This window comes from Pempheris klunzingeri, chromosome 7 (assembly GCF_042242105.1).
Source record: "Pempheris klunzingeri isolate RE-2024b chromosome 7, fPemKlu1.hap1, whole genome shotgun sequence".
Lineage (NCBI taxonomy): Eukaryota > Metazoa > Chordata > Actinopteri > Acropomatiformes > Pempheridae > Pempheris > Pempheris klunzingeri.
The window spans coordinates 5179886-5203713 of NC_092018.1; the positions used below are offsets into that span (position 1 = coordinate 5179886).

General features: G+C 43.7%; 2 protein-coding genes across 2 annotated transcripts in view; one reads left to right on the forward strand and one right to left on the reverse strand.

Annotated features, from left to right (window-relative positions):
• Window positions 1-6445: 6445 nt before the first annotated feature.
• Window positions 6446-10176, forward strand: LOC139204207 (selenoprotein M-like). The gene is made up of 5 exons (XM_070834188.1): window positions 6446-6543; window positions 7271-7306; window positions 7513-7547; window positions 7670-7748; window positions 9408-10176. Exons 1-5 carry the CDS (start codon window positions 6448-6450, stop codon window positions 9636-9638), a joined length of 477 nt encoding a protein of 158 aa, XP_070690289.1. The 5' UTR covers window positions 6446-6447; the 3' UTR covers window positions 9639-10176.
• A 194-nt stretch (window positions 10177-10370) lies between these two features.
• Window positions 10371-23828, reverse strand: part of LOC139203824 (smoothelin-like) — a 45605-nt gene continuing 32147 nt past the window's right edge. Inside the window, 12 exon segments of the mRNA XM_070833715.1 lie at window positions 10371-12104; window positions 13256-13299; window positions 13301-13433; window positions 15026-15177; window positions 15340-15466; window positions 15559-15735; window positions 15827-15908; window positions 16007-16069; window positions 16329-16508; window positions 17435-17467; window positions 17666-17741; window positions 18018-18203. Of these exon segments, the coding sequence (XP_070689816.1) occupies window positions 11939-12104; window positions 13256-13299; window positions 13301-13433; window positions 15026-15177; window positions 15340-15466; window positions 15559-15735; window positions 15827-15908; window positions 16007-16069; window positions 16329-16508; window positions 17435-17467; window positions 17666-17741; window positions 18018-18203 (1419 nt within the window). The 3' untranslated portion in view covers window positions 10371-11938.

Consider the following 23828-nt stretch of genomic DNA (forward strand, 5'->3'; position numbering starts at 1 on the left):
ATCCTTTCTCTCTCCCCATCTTATTCCAGACTCTGTTGTTCCATCTTACCCACCTTCGCTCAACCCACCAATTCAGTTTTTCCTATCCTTATTTTTCCTTTCACATCAAGCTGAGTGCATACACTATTCCTGATCTCAAATCTTTTCCCTCCTTTCCTCTCTTATTCCCCCCTGCACTCTGAGGTGACACTTCTGCTCCTCCAGCGACGTGCTCTGTATTGTTTCCTTCAGCCAACCACCTCACAGTCACTATCAATGACGTCAATGTGTCACGGTCCCAACAACTGGACATAGATCATAATCAGCAGTAATGTGCATCAGTGTGCGCAGGAGCATGGGAAAAAACTGGAGAATGGGAGGGTGCTCATGGGAAATAGAAAACACTCAAACCATGTACGAGAAATTGCACAAAAATAGCTGGGAATTAAAGAAGGAAATACTAAAACAGTAGATTTTTCTTTAAACAATGATTAAGGTGGAAGCAGCACTTAACTATGCTTTTCTGCATCCCAAATGCTCATTTTCTTTATATATGACCGAGCAAGAGCCAAATATCTGCCTTTCCGGGAACAGTCATGTCAGACTACCACTTCTTATTCCACTCACGTTCACAGAGGAGAGAGTGGAATGATTTGATAATAACAAATGTGTCATGGTGTTTACATGCACCCTCCTGAGGGCGTGAGAGCTGTGAGAGAGAGGAAGGATGTAGTGAAACCCAAACAGCAGGCTCTAGCCAGCCTCCTTGGCTCCTGTGAGGGGATTGTTTGACAACATGGATAGTTTTGGGTGACAGAGTCAGTCGAATGGTCAGGAGCGATATTTCACATCTGTCTTCTTTTGGAGTTAAGATAATAGAATAATAACACAATAATAATCTATACTCTCACATTGAAATAACGTTAATCTTAGAATCTCGGCCCTGCCTCACGTCGACACAGTGACTCCAGCTGTAATGTTGATCACATTTTGCCCTTCTCTTCAGTGTTTAATGTTAAAATTACAGCCAGGCAGGCTGTTGGTGTCCAGGCCTCCAGGGCCATATGCCCCTGTGACAGGGATACTAATGATGACCCGGACAGAAATGACACCGGCAGCAGCTGCTGCCACAGCTGTAAATGGCTCCTCCAGGTCCTAGTGCCACTAAGTATCACTCCCCTGTATCCAGGGGCCTCATCTTTCTGATCAGGTCAGAGCCAAGGCTGTAGGATGTCAAAATGATTTTACTAACAGCCTAACACTGAAGACATGTGCTGACAACCTACAGTATAATGTTTGCACTGCTAAATTGTATTGTAAGTTACAATTTCAGATTCTGTCAATTAACAATTATAGAAATCAGCCAAATGGAAACATTTACGGAGGATTCATTCTGCTTAAAAGGCTCTCCGCAGAGGAGTATGGTCACTGGCATCTGGTCACCAGATAATAATTGACAAGCATACATTGCAAGTAATTGAGATAAACATTTTCATTCAGGCCAAAATAATCTGTTCGTGAAGAAACCTCAATATAGAATCCAACTCATTGGGCACAATAACAATTGGACTGCGAAACAGCCCCAATGCATGTGCACTAATGTCTGCATGTAGCTGATCCTAAAAAACCACATGTTCCTTCCTGCACAGCTTCAGGTTTTTTCATAAGAATGAAGAAATACTTGCAGAGTGCAGACGTTACTGCTCCTGTAACTAGTGAGGTTATCTGAGCAAGAATCAGTGCTTTTGGGCTCAAACTAAATGCATCATTTTGGAATTAGATGTAGCTACAGATTATTGTGTTTGCAACTTAATCCTCCTTCAGTGCACCTGTCACATTATATTATATTGTTGCATGAGAAAGCAGAAGTTGTCTCAACCCAACATGTACTTGAATGTATGAAACTGTAATGGTGAATCACACGTGGTTTATGTGACTCTATGTCAGAAGAGCAAAATGGCACATTTATAATACAAGTTGTTTACTGAAACTATACATCTGACAACCAACAGAAGGCTTTTTGACCGTGTGCCTGATATACGCTGTTATATAAAGACTAGAACTCAGCTTCTACATTGCACACTCCCAGGGAAGAGGACACGAGTATCTGGCCCATGGTAGATGTACATATTTTTATAGGCTACTGAGACAGAAATGACTGATGTCTCAGCTAAAAGAGGACAGTACCAGATACGGTATCTGGCCTAATTACACTTGTGCTTCAAGGACAATTTTTCAGGCTGAAAAAGAGAATGAAGGTCATTTTTATTTAGTGTTTTGCCATCAGATATGATCTCAGACACATGGGTGCCCGAGTGTGCATGCATTTGTGTGTGTATATGTGTCAGAGATGAGGGAGAAAAATATGAGAGCCAGAGTGTGTGAGTGCACGGTCCTGGTTATGATCTTCAGCACTGAAAACAGTGAGAGAAGTGTGGTCCACTATATCAACACCTCTTCTCATGTCCACACTTCCAGAGCACGAAGATCAGCTTTCAGGTGATGAAACAAACATAAACAACAATATTTCCTGTCATGGTGACTGCTGTCACTACCACAGGTGATTCATAGAAGCGGGTCATGTTACATTATAAATGCCCCTGATGGCCTTTGAGCCTAAAAACAACGCATGCGTGCAGCTGATTAATCACCTTTACCTGTTTTGGTTCTTCTGTGCTGAGGGTTTAACAGCTGACGGGTGTGCAGGTGCACAGCTCTGTCTGTCCCGAGCCTCGGTGGTGGAAGCTGTGAATTAACAAGATCTCCCCCTCTGTGAAGCGTCAACCACAAGCACCCTGAACTTTCCTTTCCAGTCGCCTGCCAGCTGAAACCATCGGCATCCCAGCGCCTCCCGTCCCTCCTTCCTTCCTTCCTTCCTCGGCGGGGTGATGACAGTGAGGGGGAGCAGGTGGGTGAGGAGAGATGCTCGCTTGCTTGCCAGGCAGGCTACATCTCAGAAACACTAATGTCTCCTCCTGCGTTTAAAGACACAGGCTCCAGCAGCAGCACGCGCACGCCTGTCTCCTATGTATGGCTTCCTCGTGCCCTTCAGAGTAAAGAAGACGTCCGGGACATTGCACGAGAGAGAGAGAGAGAGAGAGAGAGAGAGAGAGAGAGAGAGAGAGAGAGAGCTGCTTCCGTAAACGAGCTGCCTGCAGACGGTGTTTGGCTGATGATTGCACTACAGTCTTGCTCGGAAGCTCACAGAGCCACAGCAGGTAGAAACGAAATGTCGGGGCAATAACGCCTACAAACATGGCGTCTGTTTGGAGCTGAACGGACACTCCCCTCTCTGTCACACGCTCGTGCACAGACTCGACTCTGGTTTCCCAGACAACATTATCAGACGCCTAAAACAGAGCCGCATTAATATTCAACAGTAGATGTATTTAAAGGGAATGGCCGATCTATGTAGTGGAAGTCTATGATGAAGCTCTACTGCCGCGCAGTGGTTGGTATGGCGAAGTGCAGCGGAGCAGCAAAGAGGGCTGTGTGGCTGTAATTTCCAATTAAATAGAAGAACCTGCACCTTTTAAAAGGTCCTCTGTAGTAACACTTATTCTGATTGCTGTGCTCCTGTTGGAGGATATCAGATTTGGTGCAGCCTGCTTTAGATTATATGAGTTTGAAAATGGAAGAACAAGAGCGACATGTTGGGTCAAGGGTCAAGGTTATATCAGCTCAGGCAGATTTAACCTTGACCCTCACCTAACTTGTAAGACGGCCATCACGTCCCCACTGAGCCTTGTCTTCGTCAAATGAAGGCATGCTTTATGCCAAAGCTTCATTAAAACCACCATTTTTCCTGTACTTTACTATAACTGTGCTCCAGATGTCATCTTTTTACATCCATGTGGGCTGATGCACAGATTCCTTCATCCTCTTCACACTGTATTAGCTATAATTATGCAAAATGTTATTTTTTTCCCCTTTTTTACTTCATATGATGTATTTCTGTGCTTGTAATTTGAGGCATTTGTAACATAGATGCAGAGCATATTAACAGGTTTACCTCCTCTTCGAATTACAAGGGGTTATAGGAGAATAAATGCACCTCTTTGTAAAGTTGATTCATTGCTTGTAACTTGGAGCAGTGTAACTGGTACACTTTGTTCCAAAGGGTTCCTCCCGAAGGGCTGAGGTTATACCCAGAACATTTTTGAAGAAAGGTCCTTCCCAGATTAGATATATTGCATTAGGAATGTAGGCTGTGGAGAGAGTTGAGGGACATTTGTCTTTCTAATACATAATGTCCAATAATTAACTGGTGTTTTAGTGGCAAAGAACACGGTGCATATATGTGTAACGTACAATACCAGTCAAAAGTCAAACGTTTTTCTTTAGTTTTATCATTTTCTACATTGTGGACTCATATTGCAGACATCGAGACATATGAAATTATGTAGTTAACAAAAAAGTGTTAAACAAAGCAGAATATGTTTTAGATTTTAGATTCCAGAACCAGTAATTCACACCACTAGTTGAAGCCACCTTTTGCTTTGATGACAGCTTTGCACACTCTTGTCATTCTCTCAGTCAGTTTCATGGTAGGTCGTCATCTGGAATGGTTTTCAATTAACAAATGTGCCTTGTCAAGAGTTGATTTGTGGAATTTCTTGCTTTCTTAATGTGTTTGAGACCATCAGATGTGTTGTGCAGAGGTCGGGTTAGTATACAGTTCTATACAGTGAATGAAAAAATGTAACCGGTACACCTATTGCCATATAACCATTAGAGTGTTTGTATTTTGACACCAGTTTGCCTCTGAGTAGCTAAAATGCCTGCACACTGAGCCAAAACATGGGAAAAGATATTGCCGTGGCAACACCTCAGGGTACCTCATCAGTCTCAATGACCTCTTAAATGACTGTGGTCTTTATAAAATGAATGAGTCAGAAACTGTGCCCCTGTGTGTGAGTGTGTGTGTATGTGTGTGTGCGTGTTGGGAAAGCTGTGCAGAACATGGTGAAGATGGTCGCCTGCAGCAACTGACAGTAGGCAGAGGTAACTTAACACCTGCAGGATGTGTTACTTCACAAACAGCCATATACTGTAACCGTGACATGTAGTTTAGTTCCAATTTTCCAATTTCCAGTTTAATAATGGAGTAGAAGGTGATACAGTGAACAAAAAAGGTGACTCTTTTTTCTGTGTGCAGGGTTTTGGAAGTTCATGGAAAGTATGGAGTATAATGTGCATAACTGCATTAGTACAACATCAAAAACTGCTATAGTATTTGAGCTCAATTACTTTTACAGAGGTAAATTGAGCATTATTGGGTGCATTACTAAAAAGATAACTTCTTTCATCCTTTCAATGGGCCTATTCCAGTGTGACCCCGCAGTGCTGTTTGTCTTTCCCTTCTGCTTCTGACAACACTGGTTTTTGTGCAGTATATGTAGGTCAGTGTGTGTGTGTCTCATAACCTGTGGTCGTGGTAACGTATTCTTTGCTGCTGTCCTCATTATTTCCCTTCACTGTTCCTCTATACAATGTTCCTTTGCAACTCATCAAATCAAACGTCTCCTGAACTTTGAAGATGGCACAAATTCTGTCTCATGGAGCAACATCTAGAAAATTTGAAAGATACTCCCTAAACACACAGTCTGGTGAAGAGAATTACAGAAAGATGATATATCATATACAATATATTATCATCCAGAAGCCCTGTAATAAACATTGCTCTGTAAAGCTTATTATTCTGTTTATGTTGAGTCTGAGTCTGTATGAGTTCAATTCTGTGGTAATTTATGAGGCTTGTGTTGTTGCCTTACACTTCACCATGTATGTGTTATGATCAGAATATAAATAAACAATATAAATATGACAAACATCATCAGCATTTTGAGAAATGGACATCAATTTATATCAGGTTGTCATGCTTTGAGCCATACACAAACATGTAAGAAATTCACATAACATGGCAAAGGCACACACATTTGTTTTTACAGGATTTTACCACAGATAACTCCTACTTAATCTAAGATCACACGATTCATTATGTGCAGAGTGTCTAATTACCCCCAAGATCAATTTACCACATTCACCCTACAGATATAGATGTAATTCTAATCATGCAGCAATGTTTGTATAATAGCTTCATTATACTAGCTATCATCATTGCAGTCCAGTGAATGGATAGAATATGTGGGGGGTATTTCAGCTTGTTTATGGCTCTATAAAGTGATTTCTTTCCCAGAAACATCAGCGAGGATTAATCATAGCTCGCACCTCAAATCTATGGGATTAACCGGATCTTGATGGGGATCTCGCTGACAACCAATGGGCGCCCTCTCCACGCCTCCCCGGCTCCTCAGAGAGACACACTTGACGTGGCAAGAGGTCCGGACGTGACATCCTCTCCCCTCCTCTTTTCAGCCGAGTTTCCTCACTCACCTACAGACGTGTGCAGGTACCGGACCCGGAGCAGAGCTGAGTCCTGGTCTGTGATCTGAGCCCGGAGACATAATGTGGCTGATCGTGTTGGCCAGTTTGCTTCACTGCGCATCGGCCTATGATGTGGACCTGAAGAAGCTGGACGGGCTGGCTAAAGCGAGGGTGGAGGTACAGTAGCGCCATATCCTTCATGATGGTACGCTTCGTGGGTGGAAACAGGCTGAATTACGTTGACAGTGACCGTGGGCCGAGGCTATGAGCACATTTCTGGGTCTGATTTTGGTAAAAGGTGTGAATGGATGCGCTTCATTCCTTAGATTTCTAAGGCGCATGCGTGATCTTTTCATCCATGGGACATGTGGATGGATGTACATCCGTTTACAATATATAATATCCAATTAAGAACAGAGGCTGTGTAAACAATATATGCATTTTACTACCTGTAATAACCATAACTAAATTGTCATTTTTAGCTGTAAAGGCACAGAGGGTGTGTAACAGGAGGTCAGATTCCTGCACAAAAGTTTCTGTAACTGTACCCTTCTCTTTGTTAGAAACCATGCACTTTCCCCCAGGGCGTCACCAAGACACCACCCTCCCAGCATCACCCATGAAAAGCTTGTTATCTGTTGCTATTGTTGTTAGTCACACCTGCTACTCAATACCCGAGGCTCAAATTTCTGCAAAAAGAGGTTAAAATCTGTGCAATGTACAAAGGATTCAACGTTGCAGTGACATTAGAGATCTAACGCAGTAACTGCAGCAAGAAACATAAAAAATGATATGTATGAAGACACATTGCACTAGTGGGAATATGTAAGTTATCTTATTTTTACATTTACAAAGTATGGGAGCTGCTTGTAACCATTTCCCGTATCTTCTGTTCTGTTTCCAGACATGTGGCGGGTGACAGCTGAACAGGCTCAGAGAGGTAAGGCACCCTTGGTTATGTAACAGGAACAAAAACCGACAACACACTGAGAGCCAGTGTCAGAGACAGACTGAAGCCTAATCCCTGCCTGAAAGTGTTTGCTCACTGACAAACATTTCACTTCTAGGGTTTCACATAATCCCCCACAGATCTGTCACTGAAACCAGCTGTGAGTGAAAAACATTAATCTCCACCTCTCTCTGCAGGTCAAAGCCTTTGTGATCCAGGACATTCCTCTTTAGTATCCTTTGACTCAGGTACCATGCTGCCACTTGTTCGTAAATATGCCTGTTTATGAGTTTCAAGTTGCAAATATTCCAGCATTTTCCCCTCAGTGCCAATCCTTGACCATCACTACCTCAGCCATAACCTGGTGATGAAGCACATTCCTGGGGCAGACCCTGAGCTTGTCCTCCTGAACCACTATTATGAAGAGCTGGATGTAAGTCTTTGCTTTGCTGTTCATTTCTATTTGCATTGTGCATTTTTTACAATGGGCAGCACGGTGGTGCTGTGGTTACCTCACAGCAAGCAGGTTCCAGGTTCGAATCCAGGCTGGAACCGGGGTTTACATGCTCTCCCCGTGCTTGCGTGGGTTTTCTGCCGGTTCTCCGGCTTCCTTCCACATTCCAAAGACATGCAGGTTAATAGGTGACTCTAAATTGCCCGTAGGTGTGAGTGTGAGTGTTAGTGATTGTCTGTCTCTGTGTGTTGGCCCTGTGGTTGGCTGGCGACCAGTCCAGGGTGTTCCCCGTCTCTCACCCAAAGTCAGCTGGGATTGGCTCCAGCTCCCCCGCCACCCTGACGGATAAGCGGTATAGATAATGGATGGATGGATGTTTTACAATATAGTAAAGCCCCCACATGTAGAATTTGGTCTTACTAAACCAGTTAAATTCTACACACAGGGGCTTTAAGCGTAATTTCTTTTTGGATATATTTTGTTTTAGCATAAATAGCAAAAACATAAATATATTCCAAAAGTGAAATAAATGCATAATGGTGCAATTTTAAGTTGAATTAATTGTTTTTTGGGCCATTTGGGCGCAGAATTCTACACCAAGATGAAAACCTATATAACTGTCCCTTTAAGAAGATGCTTCAAAATATTACGCTATCTTTGTCTGCAGAATGGTGCTGGACAGGTAGCACACAGGAAGCCTGCTGCTGCAGCCAGACTAGAGGTTGATAAGAGCGGTGAGAGTGAACCAAAACAGTAAATTTGTAGGCCGGTGACTCTTTTCACATTTCACAGTTACTTGACCCATTGATAATATAAAAATATTGACAGTTACATGCTGCTGCAGTCACAATCTGTCACCGTGAACAAAAAATATATTGCAATTCTTCATGCAACATTAGAAGCACAAAAGTACATTTACCCTGAAATTATCATTAGCAGCCATGACAGTGTGTGGCTGGTAGTGTTTTCACCTTGCGAGTCTGTATGAGTGTGTGTGTGTGTGTGTGTGTGTGTGTATATATCTTCATGGCAAAATGTGGTCCTGGACAGACAAGTGGGAACTACTACAGAAGCCGTTTTGAGTAGTTTACAGGTGTTTGTATGTCTGTCTGTCAGTTTGTGGACGGAGTTTGTCAATGCAATAGCGTCACGACCATGCAAGATGCAGCTGCCAAACTTTATAGATGGACAGATACAGAAGGCCGAGTTCAGAGAAGTGAGAAGTGGCTGTTCACACGTCACACACCTGGTCCACATTCATATGAAGTCACAGATCACTGTATTCCAGTTTCAATCAATTGGTGCTAAAGTAATAAAAAGCATCAAAATACAGCTTTATTAAAAAAAAGATTCCCCCTACAGAGGTCAAGGCTAAGCCCATAAATGTCCCTGACACAGACACACAGAGTGAGCGGGGGAGGGAGAGGAACAAGGAAATATCACATATATATATGTCAATACTAACATAGGTTAAAAGTTGAGCATTATTGAATAAATCTGCAATAGTTCACCTGTTTCGCCAAACTCACCTCTCTCATGTTATGCGTTACATTGCACCATGCACAATGATTTGGAGTCAAGGTTGGTGTGATCCCATTAACAGGATGGTTCTAGTTTACATGTGTGCGTCCTCCACAGCGGATCGCTCTGTCTGACATGACTCGCTCTGAGATCAACGAGCTGCTGGAGAAGCTGGGCTTCTACAAGAAGGCTCAACCTGAGGACGAGGTGCCAGAGGAGTTCCGCTTCTCTCCTGCCAAAGACAGCCCGTTTAAAGACGAGACGCCATACAAACCCTCCACTTCTTCTCTTGCCACAGAGAACGCCTCGTCTGAGCCCAATGCAGAAGTCAAGCACACTGACCTATAACCCGCCAGAGTGGAGAAAGGTAGAAGTCTCACAGTACCACTCTGCCCCATAGCTGCTCCATGTCCAGCTGGTTATTACAGTTGATGACAAAAATGCTTGTAATTTCCCAGTAAAGTCAGCAGATCATGGATCAGCCCTTGGGCAAGGACAAAATCTCAGCATCAGCAAAAGGCCTTTAAAAGGTCCACAGTCTGAATTTGCACATATTGTTCTTGCAGTTTGTTCTTTATTTTTGCAACGATAACTCAACAGGCCACTTTGTGAGTGCATTTCTACTCCCCACACAAAGACAGGAAGTGTCCGTGTGTTTTTTTTGTGTGTTTTGGTCCATCATGTGTCAGCTGTCGACAGGATCTTCGCCTCACTTGAGTTTTCGTGTGTGTCTGATTGCTTCCTGCCTGCTGTGAAACTGAATGAAGCCTCAGGGTGAAAATCGCCTGACCGGCCTGAGGTTGATGCTACATGTTCTGGTTGGTTGGACTGAGACACACAAGAGGATTCAAGTGGAAGGGTTGTAAAAGAAGAAAACAATAAAATATGAAGAAAAAAAAACAAATCTCATCTCTGGACCAATTTGTGTTGAACGCTTGTGTTCGCATGTCTGTTGTGTTTCACTCTCCAAAGCGAAGATTTGGCAGATTGTAGACAGAGTATGAGTGTAAGCATGTTCTATTGGAATAATCTGGTGTGGAAAATGTTAAGTGGTGCAATAATCTCCCACAAACACATTCATTTCTCAAATTGGTTTAATTTTAATTCACATTTAACTGTGGTGCACAGAAACATGAAATCATAATGTGTTTAAGCTCTTATGTACAGCACTCAAAGTGTTCGTTTCTCAGCTGGCAGCAGTGGAATTATTCTCAAATAATTTCTCTAAATCTACTAAAACAGCTTTAAGAAGTAAGTTTCATCAAAATCAGCTCTGATCAGATTTTAGACATCTGCTCAAATGAAACTTAATCGGAATAAAAATCTTACTTTCAAAATTTTCCTTAGCTTATGTTGTCAAATATACAATTGGCAGTTACGTTCAGTCGTGATGACTCATGTTTCGACAGAAAGCCGGCTTTCATCAGGCCCGTTAACTAACCAAAATGTGACCCCCAATTGATTCACAAAACATTGTGGTAGCTTGAGCTTGCTGACTCACTTTAAACAACTAAGCATAATGTACACACTAACAAAAATCCAAATAATATATTTCAAAAGAAACCTATCATAAACCAATCATAAATAAGAAGCCCTCTAAAAGAGCTGTGTGTGAGTGTGCTTGGCAGGGAAAGGCAGTGATGCCGGGGGATGATGACTGTGAGTGCTTTTTGTACATATGCTGTCAGTGAAGCGGTAAAAAAAAACCCAAAAAACATCAAGTAATGATACAATTCAGTTGTATGACATCAGACTGCAACCTACTCCTCTTTTTCTTTCAAACTGAATAAAAAAACGTGTTTTGCTGTTGCCATTACGACGACTGATATACAGTAATGCAGGAAGGACAAAATGTTCCAAAGATATGAATCATGTTCTCAGTAGCACTGCTGAGTTCAGAAAGGTGAGACTACTCAGCGCTGGACTGCAACAATAAAACATGTTGCATCCATTTGAACAATGAAGAGAGAACATCCCTGTGCTCACGTATCAAATAGTGATATGCTAATTGATTGCGTCACCATGAGAGTAATAACTTAATTAAAAGACTTCAAGCAACTCAAGTTTGGGAAAAAAAATGAAAAGTACCGAAATAAAAGTCAAATAATGCAACATATGGTTGGTTTTTCTTTTGCGGTGAAATTACCAACAGCATTGCCAGCAAATTACAATAATTACAAAAGTGTAGCAGAGAAAACTGTAGGTATAAATAACTTAAAAGGGGAAATACTATAAAATATTTCTGCTTTCTCTCTCGGTGTGTCTTTCAGTACACTTGCATAGCGACACAACCACTGCATGTTAAATATTACCTGGTACAAAGAGCTTGTGTTCAAAAACACAGATGTAAAATTTTAAAGCTTAAAAAGGTAGTCTTGTAAAAACTTTGGCGCTCTGTTGCTGGAGAAAGGTGGATTTGTGTTAACAAAGCGTGTTCAGAGGAGAACTGAGATAATTAATGCACATCACCACTGCCAACAATGACAAAAAGCAAACTGGCTCACAAACACACACACAAAATCCCATCCATCAGAGATGTGCAACTCTGTGACCGAGCCCGTCGGTGTGGAGGCGGTCAGTAGGTGAAGATGGAGCTGGGAAGAAGAATGGAGGGGGGAGGGCCATGATGCCACATCGAGGCTGAACGCTCACTGAACACACATCAGGTCACAGGGCCGACCCATGGACATCTCGTATCTGCGCAGGTGGTTGACCAGAGACTGTACATAGGTGAAGACACATTTGGAGTCGGGTTTATTACCCATGATCATCATGTCCTCCACTTCCAGCAATGGCATGCAGTTTGCGTAGGCCCTGAGAAACAAGCATACAAGACAGTGTGTATGAGGAAGAGCAGGGTGGACAGACCGGATGGGAGAGGACCAGAGACAGAGTATGGAGGAGAAGGAGGAGGATATTCTCTGCAGGTTTTGTATTCAATCATCCATCAGGTACTAACTCATGATCATTAACGAAAGTGGTGGAACAGCAGCAGTTAAAAAAGCTAGTGTTAAATACACACACCTCTGCACTAATGGGCTCAAGCCTCTCCTGGTTGATAAGATCAGATGTTGCTTTATTAGTCTCAACAGGGAAATTTGGTTATGCTGAACTTTTTTTATTTGTATTTTTCTTTGCCTTTTTTGTGCCTGTTTTATCTAAACCACTCGGTGGGAAAACCCTTCAAAGGCTCTCTATAAATATATTTCAGTAATCCAGTACGTTTCAATAAACTGCTTCGGGAGGGAAGACCTCACGTGTGAGCTGTGCATAGAGTGACCACAGGGTGGCATTACCTCCACATACTGTAAAGCCTCTGAGACACCCCACTCAAACAAAGAGTTGAGTAACAGGGACAGCACAAAGCTAAATGCAGGCATGTGAAAATGAATGTCAACAAAATAAAGTCTGTTTTGTTATTTAAGGAACTGCAGACATGGATCATTCTGCACTTTACTACATTACAGCATCTTTAAAAGGCTTTACAAGCCAAGTGCATAAACACCTGTAAACTCACACGTGATAAAAAGTCAGTGGACAACAGCCTTTCCATTCTCTGCTTTGTTTCTTAACTCTTCAGTTTGAAACATTGTGATACAGCAGTTCCTTTTAAAGTGTTGAGCTGCAGATGGTCCTGGCTCTCTGCCTGGGCCATAGTCTGGCTATGCAGAAATGCACACATGGAAACACACACACATACGTGCGCGCACACACACACACACCCCTACCATGTTTGGTACTTTGTATCTCAGTAGCTTCAGATTAACATGAAGGATCAAATATCTAAAAGAAGCCAATAAAGGAGTTTTCTGAACCAACGCGTTTGTTATAAATCTGCACATTTGCTATAAATAAATCAGCTGTTCAAAACATGTAGTTACACACACTCATACACACTCCATTCATCCCATTACGTCCGTCAGGACCAAAGTGAGGTTCCTTCGTAGGCTCACCCCCTCTCTCACCATGGGTTCAGTTTTAGGTGTGGCGCGACTTTAGGAGGAGTTTTTGGTTTTAACCAGGCCCTTCGTCACCAGACCTCTGTAGAACTCCTGCAGGTACGTATACACACACTTCCAATCTGGCTCGCGCATCTTCACCATGTCGTCCACATCCAACAGCTGGGGGCAGTCCACTAGTTTCCTGTGCCCGCACCCGGCAGGGGGGGAGAGAGATGTGGGGAGGATGAGGAGAGGAAGAAAAGGCAGGTCCAAACAGAGAGAAACAAAGTAAAGGACGAGGAGAATCAGGGTGAAGTACAGATAAGAGAAGAGGGACAGGACAGAGATAGTGGGAAAAGTGCAGGAAAGAGAGGAAGGAGGAGTGGAAAAAAAAATAAAGCAGTGAGCAGCCAAATGAAAAAAATTCAGGGTGAAAAGACAGGGAGAGAGAAAGGACACAAACAGAAACAATAACATTACATTCTCTGTGTTCACATATATCCATGAGTTGACATGCTTCATGAACATCATGATACATACAGTATGTGGCAAACAAACACACATACATACATAAGACAAAACAAAATGTCAAATGAGCGTCAAGTGATGCTCATTTAGCCTTTTTGTTTGTTGTTGTTTTTTTCTGTGCACTAAGACAAGAGACTTTTGACTATTTCAATACTACTATTCAATCAGAAATACAAGACACGATGAAAAAAACAACAAGGATTCTGCAAAAAAAAAAAAACACACACACAAAGATACAACCATATGGTGACTCTAAAAACACAGTGGTGCACAGGATGATGTGTGTGTGTGAGTGCGTGTGTTGGGACTGCAGATAGCAGCAAAGTTCTGGGAGGGTCTGAAGTGCCTGGGGAAGTGAGTGATAGTGCAACACAAAGGGTGGAAAGACAGGGACGGGAAAGACTTGGTGGCAGTCCAGTGTTGAGAGTATAAATAATCATCAACATCGGCATGGACATTATCCTACAGGGAGCATGTGGACACACATACACACAGGTGGACGGGCGGCATCACAGGTGGGAATGGTGTGATGCAAGAGGGATGAGAAAGAGAGGAAGAAGAGAGGAGAGAGAGAGAGAGAGGAGGAAGGAGCTCCTCTGTTTTTTTTTTTTAACCTGGTGGGTGTCTGGGGAGGGTTTGCTCATGGGTCTCTGGTTTAGAGCAGATGGAGGGTGTCACAGCAGTTACTCATAGTAGAGGACAGATGGAGAGTGGAGGTTTAGAGGTGGAGTAATTAGAGTAGTAGTAGTAGTAGCAGTGGTAATGGGGGATCGCTGAGCCTTGAGGTGGTTCGATACACCTGGGAGAGACAGGGACAGTTAACACCGGGACATCAGTCGAGGAGTTTCCACATGTTTTGGTCCATCTCTGTACTTGAGGCTCACGTTGATGTTGGCAAAGAGCAACATTGTATAAAAGCTAAAAGTGGATTTTACAGAGGAATGAGAGACGGGTGTGAATAATCTGTTTAATGTAAAGAAAGGGAAACGTGTCGGTTTGGGCAGGGAGCACGCACGTTTGATTTCATTCTGTATTCACGGGTGGAAGTAACGTCTACATCTCTGAGCTCAAGAGGAAAGTTTAGCCTGCAGTAGCTTCTTCTGCTGGTTTCTCCTCACATTCTCCACCTTTCCTCGGACGAAGGATCACTGCAGTTGATGTGGTTTCTCCAACCAGGTCGGCCTATGCTCTCACTTGCAGTCAAACAGGACTGATGTGGTTAGTGGACATGTTACTGGGACCAACGTGTTTTCTGTGTGTACTCACTCTGCATTGCTGAAGGCCACCTCAAAGTTTTGCCTGCGGTTGCTGGGGCTCAGGGAGCTGTAGTCAAAGGCATCAGGGAAAAAGTTGTGCACCAGGGCACAAAATGCCATGCCATTACTCCAGCTGGATGAAAAATTCTGAATATCCACATGCTGAGGGAGAAAACAAACAGAAGAGATATGGATACAGTGACAGATCAGTGGTGGGAACATTCCTAAAGTAGGAAAATCAGTAATCTTCAGTTACAGCTTCACTGGCTGATATTAAAGGTGAGCACTAAGCACACAGTGGGCTGCTGTGGCTGGTTGGCTCACCTCATATGAGCGGGTCTTGGCACGGCACCAGTCGAGTAGCATCTGCTTGATGGAGTTTGCATTGGGTACACCAAAGCTGGTGGAACGCTGAACCTTGTTTACCTTGGCAACCGCCTGGTTTCCAGGGCTAAAAGAAAAGTCAAGTTTGTGTTAATATTTACATGCTTCAACATGATCCTTTTCTTTCTTTGGTAGTAGTACCTCTCTGTTTATCCTTACCCGCCTCCCTCCTTCTCCAGCTTCTCTATCATGGCTTTGCGGGCCTGCATGGCAGACGTCTTCGGCAGAGTCTGAGCCCTCGTCAGCTCCTTGCGTCTCTCCGCCTGCCTTCGTTCCACAGCGGCCAGCCCGCTGCTGCCACTGCGAGATGATGTGTCATCCTCGCGATCAAACACACTGACGGAGGGACATGTGCAGGAAGTTCATTTGTCAAAGTGCAGGGATTTTAGACTTTGTTTCATTACTGTGCTGATGTTTCATAACCTACCTGCCCACTTTCTTGCTTGTGTTAGAGGAGGAGGAGGATGTAGAAGAGGTGTAGCTGTATGATTTTGACTGGACTGTTCCTCCTGAAATAATAAGCAAACACACAGACGCACACAGTCAGACTGTAATGATTATACACTATTATAAAAGAGCAAGACAGCGACATAATGTAATGACTCACTGTCTGTTTTCTGCACATAACTGGCCTCGACAACAGTGCTGCGAGTTGATCTGCTGCCATCATCTAAACACATAAATACACACAATTATTTATACATTGGACAGGATTGGCTTCATGACTGTCAGTATTGCCATCTGCATGTAATCTTCATTGTGTTTTGCTATCCTGTTTTCCTTTTTTCCCTCCCAAGATACCTTTAGTGTCTTGCAATTGTAAATGAGGAGTCACTGTAAGTCAGAATTGATTCACTATTGACTTGAGTGATTAATACAGATACAGGTTTACTAAAGGTTCAGAACTGCACAGGAAAAGAAAAACCTACCAGACTGGGTGAAGCGGTTTGTCTTGGTGACTTGGCTGAGGCTGGAGCCATCCGCTGACTTCTCCACCTTCCTCATCACCACCTCTCCTGTTCCGACCCCAGTGCGACCTTTCTGTGCTCGCTCGTCTCTCTGCTGCCGGAGCTCCTGCAGACGAGTCTCGCGCTCCTTTTCTCTCTGGTCTGGGGTGGAGGATAGGAGAGGAGAGGAGAAGAGAGGAGAGGAGAGGATGAGGAGATTATGTCAGTGGAAAAAGAGGTGGAGGACAAGAGGTCCTAAACAAACTGCCAGCACCTCATCTGACTGCCACAAAGATGGATTAAAAGAGGGCTTCCAAATTTGATGCGATACATTTCAGCATTCTTTCCACAGTACCGTAAAATTCCTCTGAACACACAAACACCCACAGGTGGGAGGCTCACAGCCAAGCCAAGGCTGCCAAATAATATGTACTGCACAAACATCACAGATCAAAGAGAGCAAACACACTCAGATCATCCCCTGTGGAAGCCAGTGCCAAGTTCAGCAATGTCTAGCATATGGATTATTTAACACCTGCACCGCTACCTCCAGCTTTTATTTGTTTATTTAAACATACTGAGTAGTGCTAATCTTAGACATTTATTCTTAAACTCTCCATGTAGTTCCGTCTGATATGTTTTGACTGTATCTGAAGAGGTTAGGGCACCGAGGGCGGCTTTGGACCCTTTGCATAATGGATGTCACAGAGTGCACTGAACTTCTTCAGACTTTTCTAGCATAGACTCAGATCTGGGAATCCAATTAAGTGCCTCTGTCAGCTCAATGCAACCTGGTGAAACCATATGGTGAGTGCTCACTGCAAAACAAAGACTACACTAAATATGGTAGACACTTCAGTAACAATGTTGCAGCACAATGAGGTGAGTATAAAACACTCCACATAAAAATCAAGGATTCATGCACACGAACAAACTTCAAAACATATCCTTCATCATCCACCATAAAGATCTGAGAGACAAAGGTTTGAGATCTTTTGTGGTCTGACAAAGACAGGATGGTGCACACAAAAAGACAAATGCAGGCAAGCATCAGTTGTTAATGCACACTGCACACCAACCTGCCCTACCTATTTCCTCTTGGGTACATCCCAGCTTGGCTTCTGAGGGCAGAATGGATAATGGAAATTGCAAGTTTGTTTGAAAATTGTAAGGAAAAGAGAGGGGGAAAGACACTCACAATCATCGTTACAATGAGGGGAGTGCCTTTGATGGCTCGAAAGAAAGCAGTTGTCATGAATGAATGGAGGAAAAACATTCATGTGGTTGGAGTTGCTGATTGGTTTTCTTCATGTAGTTACCTCTCTTTCTCTTGCGAAGGTCTCTCATGGCTGCACGGATCATCTTCCTCTCCTCAAAGTCTTTTGACTCATCGAGCTGTGGAAGAAAAAAAAAAACACAGAGCACGTGACGGAAAATATGAGAGGCCATTCCTCATAAAAAAACCAAAGTGGCATGACTCTATTTATGCATGCAGTTCTAACATAGCATTATGCATACACACAACACTGGGCTGTAATATATACCTTCACATCGCTGGCGGGATTTGGTGTTAATACACAATTGTTCTGCATGACTGAAGCCACTGTGTTTGTTACATAGTGATGCTTTTAAATCTAAATCATCCAGAATTAGAACTTGGGTGTGACGTACCATTTTGTCAAGGAGTTCTTCATCCTCGATAGCAGCCAGCTGTTCAGCAGTCAGTTTTCCAGAGCGCACGTCTGGTTTGGCCTGAGTGCTGGAGCCGTTGGGGATGGCTGGGACATGACACGCCACCTGGGCAGACGGTCCAGCTGAAAACATGGGCTCAGAGGCCACAATGGGCTCTGTCTCCATCTGTACAAGACACATGACACAAACACACACAGCATGAGCAACACGCAGACAAGCAAAAGGACGGTTACATTAATCTGTCTCAGATTGCAGAGCTTGGAAGTGTTGCCTACATTCAAGGAAGTTGTGACCTTACCGTCTGAGAGCTCCTGCAAACAGAATCCCCAAACCTGAAGCTCAGGCTAGGCGTTGTACATTTATAACACCAGGATGAGGGTTTTAAAAAAACACTACTGAAGCTTCCTGACATTTAGGGCTTAAAATGCACAAGACGATTTTGGTTCAGCAGCCATAATAGGCCCGAATGTGAGACATAGGCTCCCCCTAATAATCTCTTTTTGCACCAAGACTGCCCTCTCACCATATCTCATCATTTCTTCCATCCCCTCTGACTTCCAGCGATGCCAGAAAGGGTGACAGTAAACACATGAGAGCAAGAGCAACTCTGCCAAGTTACTGTTAACATAGCTCATGAAGTGTGACTGACACGCTCAGTGTCTAAATGATACTGAGCTGCTGTGAACCAAGAATTTATGTGACAGGTAGGGTACAACACTACAGCTGGAGGATGGGAACAATGCATAAGCAGATATAAACTCTGAGGAAAAGAAAAACATCCAAACTCATCCACTCTGGCAGTGAGCATAGGAGCAAAAGTAAAGAGTGAATGTGCATGCTAAAGAAAAAGCGCAGCACGAGAACAAACACATCATAGGTTGTTAAGCTACAGCTGTCTATCTGCCAGCATATCTGAGTGACCATAAATCCAACAGAAAACACCTCTTTTCATACGGCACTGAATGCCTGTGGCAGACTATAGGCCCTAACTGTGGCTTCAATGCTTTTGTTGTAACTGAGTCCTGGTCCAGATATAGCTCGGGCAGCTGGCACTGTCCCTATCCACAGCCGCCTGGTCCTCCTCCCAGCAGGCCCCAGCTGGCCTAGGTCTCACCAGGGAGGGACAATGCCCAGAGCAGCCGCAGTACTCTGTGATCACGGGTGGCCACCGGGTTTAAAACTTTTCTGGACACGGGACAGACTGGACTGAGAAGCACTTGACCGACAAGGAATGTTTTGGGACACAAGACAGCCAAACAAGGGCCCCGAGTCAGGCAATGAGGGGATGTGTGTGGGGTGAGAAAATCCTAGATAACCTTTGTGCTCGAGTCATGTTTATTTCAGCTTCAGTGTAATCTTCAGCATCTGAGTCACTGTGGCACAAAATGCTCTTTTTGTTTAGTTTTTCTCTAATGGGAGAAGGGAGAACAATTATATCTTTTGAAAAAATATATTCAATCACCATTTAGCCCTGCAATACCATCTCAACCAGCAGAATGATGAACAGCTGACATGTTGCACAGAAGCGTAGGGGAAAAATGGTCACATAAGGTCACCGTTATTATCACCATCATCTGTCTGCTGAGGGGAGTAACATTTAAGAGAAGTCCATCACCTTTCCTGGAGCAGTTGATTGGCAGACCCAGCTGTCTTTGCAGGATTAGACAGGAATATGAACTCCAGGACGTTGAATAACAGAAGATAATGCGGCAAATACTCAATATCCCTCAAAATGTCACCAGTGCACACAAACACACAGGGACCTACACACACGCACACGGTTTGTTATGAGATTTCAAGAACACATACAGAAGAGCAAACGAGGCTAAGGATGCAGGCCAAGCGCTTATCCTGACAAGCATGAAACTCTGCATCGATCTCTATATGGGAACGTAAGACCTTAAATCCAGTTCTTGTCCTAAAGCCAGACAATTAAAACCTTTTAATTTATGGCTCCTTTCTGAAAAATGTCTCATGCTAAAAGTACATGTTCTCGCCAAAGTGAACATGATGGATGATCTGATGATGGTAAACTATAGGCCAGGGCCATACTACTGTTTAAACGTGGTCTTATTTTCCTCCACCAGGAAGTGTATCTACTCAGAAGAACATTTGCATTGACACACACACACACACACACACACACACAAGCCAGGACGCTATCAGAAACACATGGTGTTGGAGGATTGGAATACCTCCGTGACAGACTGAAATCCTCCACATAAACACAATCTGCCAAAACCAACTGACAGCTGTGATGGTCAAGCTTTCTCAAAAGGAAGTGAGGACATAATGTAAGATTGAAACCAATGCGAAGCTTAGAGAGGTGGAACAGGAGGTCAGCAAGTACGTGAGTGGAACACCAGCATCACTGGCACAGCTCATAAAACTCATGGCCAGCTGGTCCGCAGGTATTGTCAACACCGGAACAAAAGACATTCCCATTCTTCAAGCAGCTTATCTGAATTAAAAGGGGTCATGATCAGAACCATTAACAGAGAACAGTACCTTGCTGTTGTTGCTAGAAATGTTTGCCATCAAAGAGGGAGCAGAGAGGGAACGGCGGGTTGCAAAGGTGGCCGGGTGAGGGACAGGTGAAGGCTCCACATTCTTAGATGCGCTTGTCCTGGTAGATACAGAGTCCAAGTCCTGGGGGCATGATATCGGCTCGCTTGATGCACTAACAAGAAGAGTGCTACCTGAAGAAGACTCTCCATCCAGTGCACATTCTTGGGGAGTGCAAGATGAAGTATCATGTGGAGATTCCAGTGCAGTGTCCTGTGGTGTGCAGGCTGGAGGATCACTGGATGATGTTGGAAAATCATGAGATATAGTTGCGGAATCACTGGAGAAGGTTTTGGTTTCACATGGAACTGAAGGTGAGCTTTCCTTGCTGGACAGTACATGCAGTAAAGGATCAGGTAGCCCCATTACTTGGCACATGGCCTCCACTTGCCTCATTAGCTTTTCTTGCTGAGTCCTTAGCCTCAGGTTCTCCTCCTGGAGCCTGGCAAGGGCCTCAGCCAGAGGAACCACCTGAGCTCCTGCCTCCTCCAGACGGGCATCCACATGCTTTCCAAAGACCTTCAGGTCACTATGGATCTCCTCCACTACCCTCCGTAATGTTAGCTCAAATTTCCTCTTGCAAAATTGTTCCTCTTCATCCTCTACCTCCTCCTGAGCAAGCAGGTCACCAATCACCTCCTCCAGGCCAGACTCGGCACAAGCACTATCTGGACTGCCCAAACCTTCTGGAGTTTGTGAGGCTGGGAGGAAGTCCAGGTTCACTCCAGGCATGGTCAGACCAGCTGCACTCAGTGTTAGACTGGTCAAAATCCTTTAACTTTAAATCCACTTAGATGCCCCAAAAACTTAAGTTAGTGTGTAAGATCAGAGAAATCCTAAGCTTGTGGCCTCAGATGTGAGGGTACAGGGTGTCCTCTCCGTCAGTCTGTCTACAGAGACCTTCAAAAACAATGCACGTTCTTTATACCCCCAGCAAATCTCCCCTCTTTGCCGGCCAACACCCTGACAGCCAATGAGCATGCAAGGAATTCTGTTTCCCAGGCAGCTGTAGCCCCACCTCCTTATTTTCAGGTGCCGTGGACATGTCTATTTATCTCCTGCCCCGCGATTATTCCACTGAGCCCGTCAGTCCTGGGGCACTAGTAGAGGCCAGAGGGGGAATGTTAGTGGCAACAATTTAGAAAACTGACTCCTCCCTCTTTCAACTTTCCTTTTATTTAGAGCCCTTGTCCTTCACACCTCGACTGGCAGGCAATGAGGGTTTAGACGTGGCATTAGGCTTGGGCTGAATAAAGTTATACATTAGTGTTTCACTCCTCTTCAAATTGCTTTCCAGCTAAACGAAACTGAGTCATGACTAATCAGGTCAGTTGTCTTGCATGACTGTGATTCTGTGGAAGATCAGTTCATGAAGGACAAAATGTTCTGGGCCATGACAGAGCAGACTGGGTGACCAGTTAGGTGAGCTCGGGCATAGTTCTCTACAGCCACGGGCAAGGATGTTAGGAAGGACATCGTAGCTCTTCCAAGATTTTGTTTTAGGTTTACTGACAAAGCAGCAGGATCATGTGGATGCTTCAAGTGCTTTGTGTTAAATTAAGAGCACTCCAAGAGTGCTGAAAGAAGTCTGTGTGTGTACATGACTCAAAGTGTGAGATGCTCAAGTACATCTTTTACATGCCTTCTGAAGATTTATTGGCATATTGCAGCCCATGCAGAGAAATCAAACCATACTGTACATACTGTATCTCTGAATGGAGCCTGATTAGAAGTACAATGCTGCGCACAACAAAATGGAATAAATCTGTAATTCTCGATAACATGCCAAGTTATCACAAGCGTTTAACTGATTTTAAAAAGTGCAAGCACATCAGAAGGTTTCACTGTGAATATCTAAAACTGAATTCAGTGACTGTATGACTGTATGTTAAAACATAAACGCAGCACATATGTCATCTAAGATCAAAACAATCAAAACTGGCATTGAGTGGAAAACAATGTGGCAAAGGGCAACAGTGGTCTTTTCTGGGATTTACAGGTAAGGAGGAAGAATCTGGCCTTGAGGCAGAGTGGAGAGTAATGTGACTGGCAGCAGGGAAAGTGGGTCAAAACCCAAGAAGGACATGGCTGTAGTCTTACCATGCATCAGAGCACTAATGCACTTTACCATCAGTAAAGCAAAGTGATGCACAAGGACAAGAAGCACAATAAATAACACGACTAGAGAGGAGAGAATTTTCTGCATGTATATGGGTCTGCATTTCTTATCATCATTGCAGAAACTGATGTAGTTTGAATGAAATGGATTAAATTTGCGTGATGTGAAACAGTGTCTGCAGCTATTGGTGAACCCTCCGCTGCTATTTACAATAGTTTCCAAAAATAATGTACTGTATCTTCCAACAGAGCTCAGAAATAAAGAAATGCTGAGATTTCATTTTAAAGAAGAACCACCATAAGGTGGAAAAAAAGTCGCAAAAGGAAATCTAAATGTAAACCGGGAATAAAACATCAGGACTAAAAAACAGAGGTTTTGAAAGTTAATTCAGAACATTAGACTCTCTCACAGCGTTTCTCCCCAGCTTGCAACCAGTTTGGCAGACCAGGCTTACAAACTGTGACACATGTGAACTGGTTGAGTAACCAGCATGTGTCATAGGTCAGCAGTATGTTAACAATGGGGTCCTTATACCTCTGTGGGACATTGAGACAATCTGTCACCGAGTGTGGACCTGTGGGTCCATGTTCACACAGCAGCACGATCCCAGTGTGGCCCAGAGCGCGGCAGTCATCTCTGTGGCTACAGGCAAGAGCGTGATCACCCTGGTTACAATGCTAAGGCATTATTTATATTTGTGTTGACGGCTGAGCACAGTGGTCGGCATGGACGGGCAGCTGAGATGAGCAGGAGCAGCTGTGATCACTTGGACCGGGAGGCATCAATAATCAGCCGCCAGTCTCACCTGTCTCAATGAACTCTCATCATTACACTGAAATACTACCAGCATCTTGACCTTGCCATTAACTTAATCTTAGCTGTGCTTTTATAATAATAAATAACAAGGATCTGCTCTATCTCTTTTGCTCACATTTGTCTGTTATTGTTTAGGAGTCTTTCCATTGTTTATTTCATTTAAAAAGGAGTCTCCTTTGACTCTCAAATAGATTGTAAGTTATGGGCAATCCAGTGCAAGAGCTGATGCTATCAGTATCAACATGCTGATAGCATCAGCTCTTGCTGCTCTTGTTTTATTGGAATTAAAA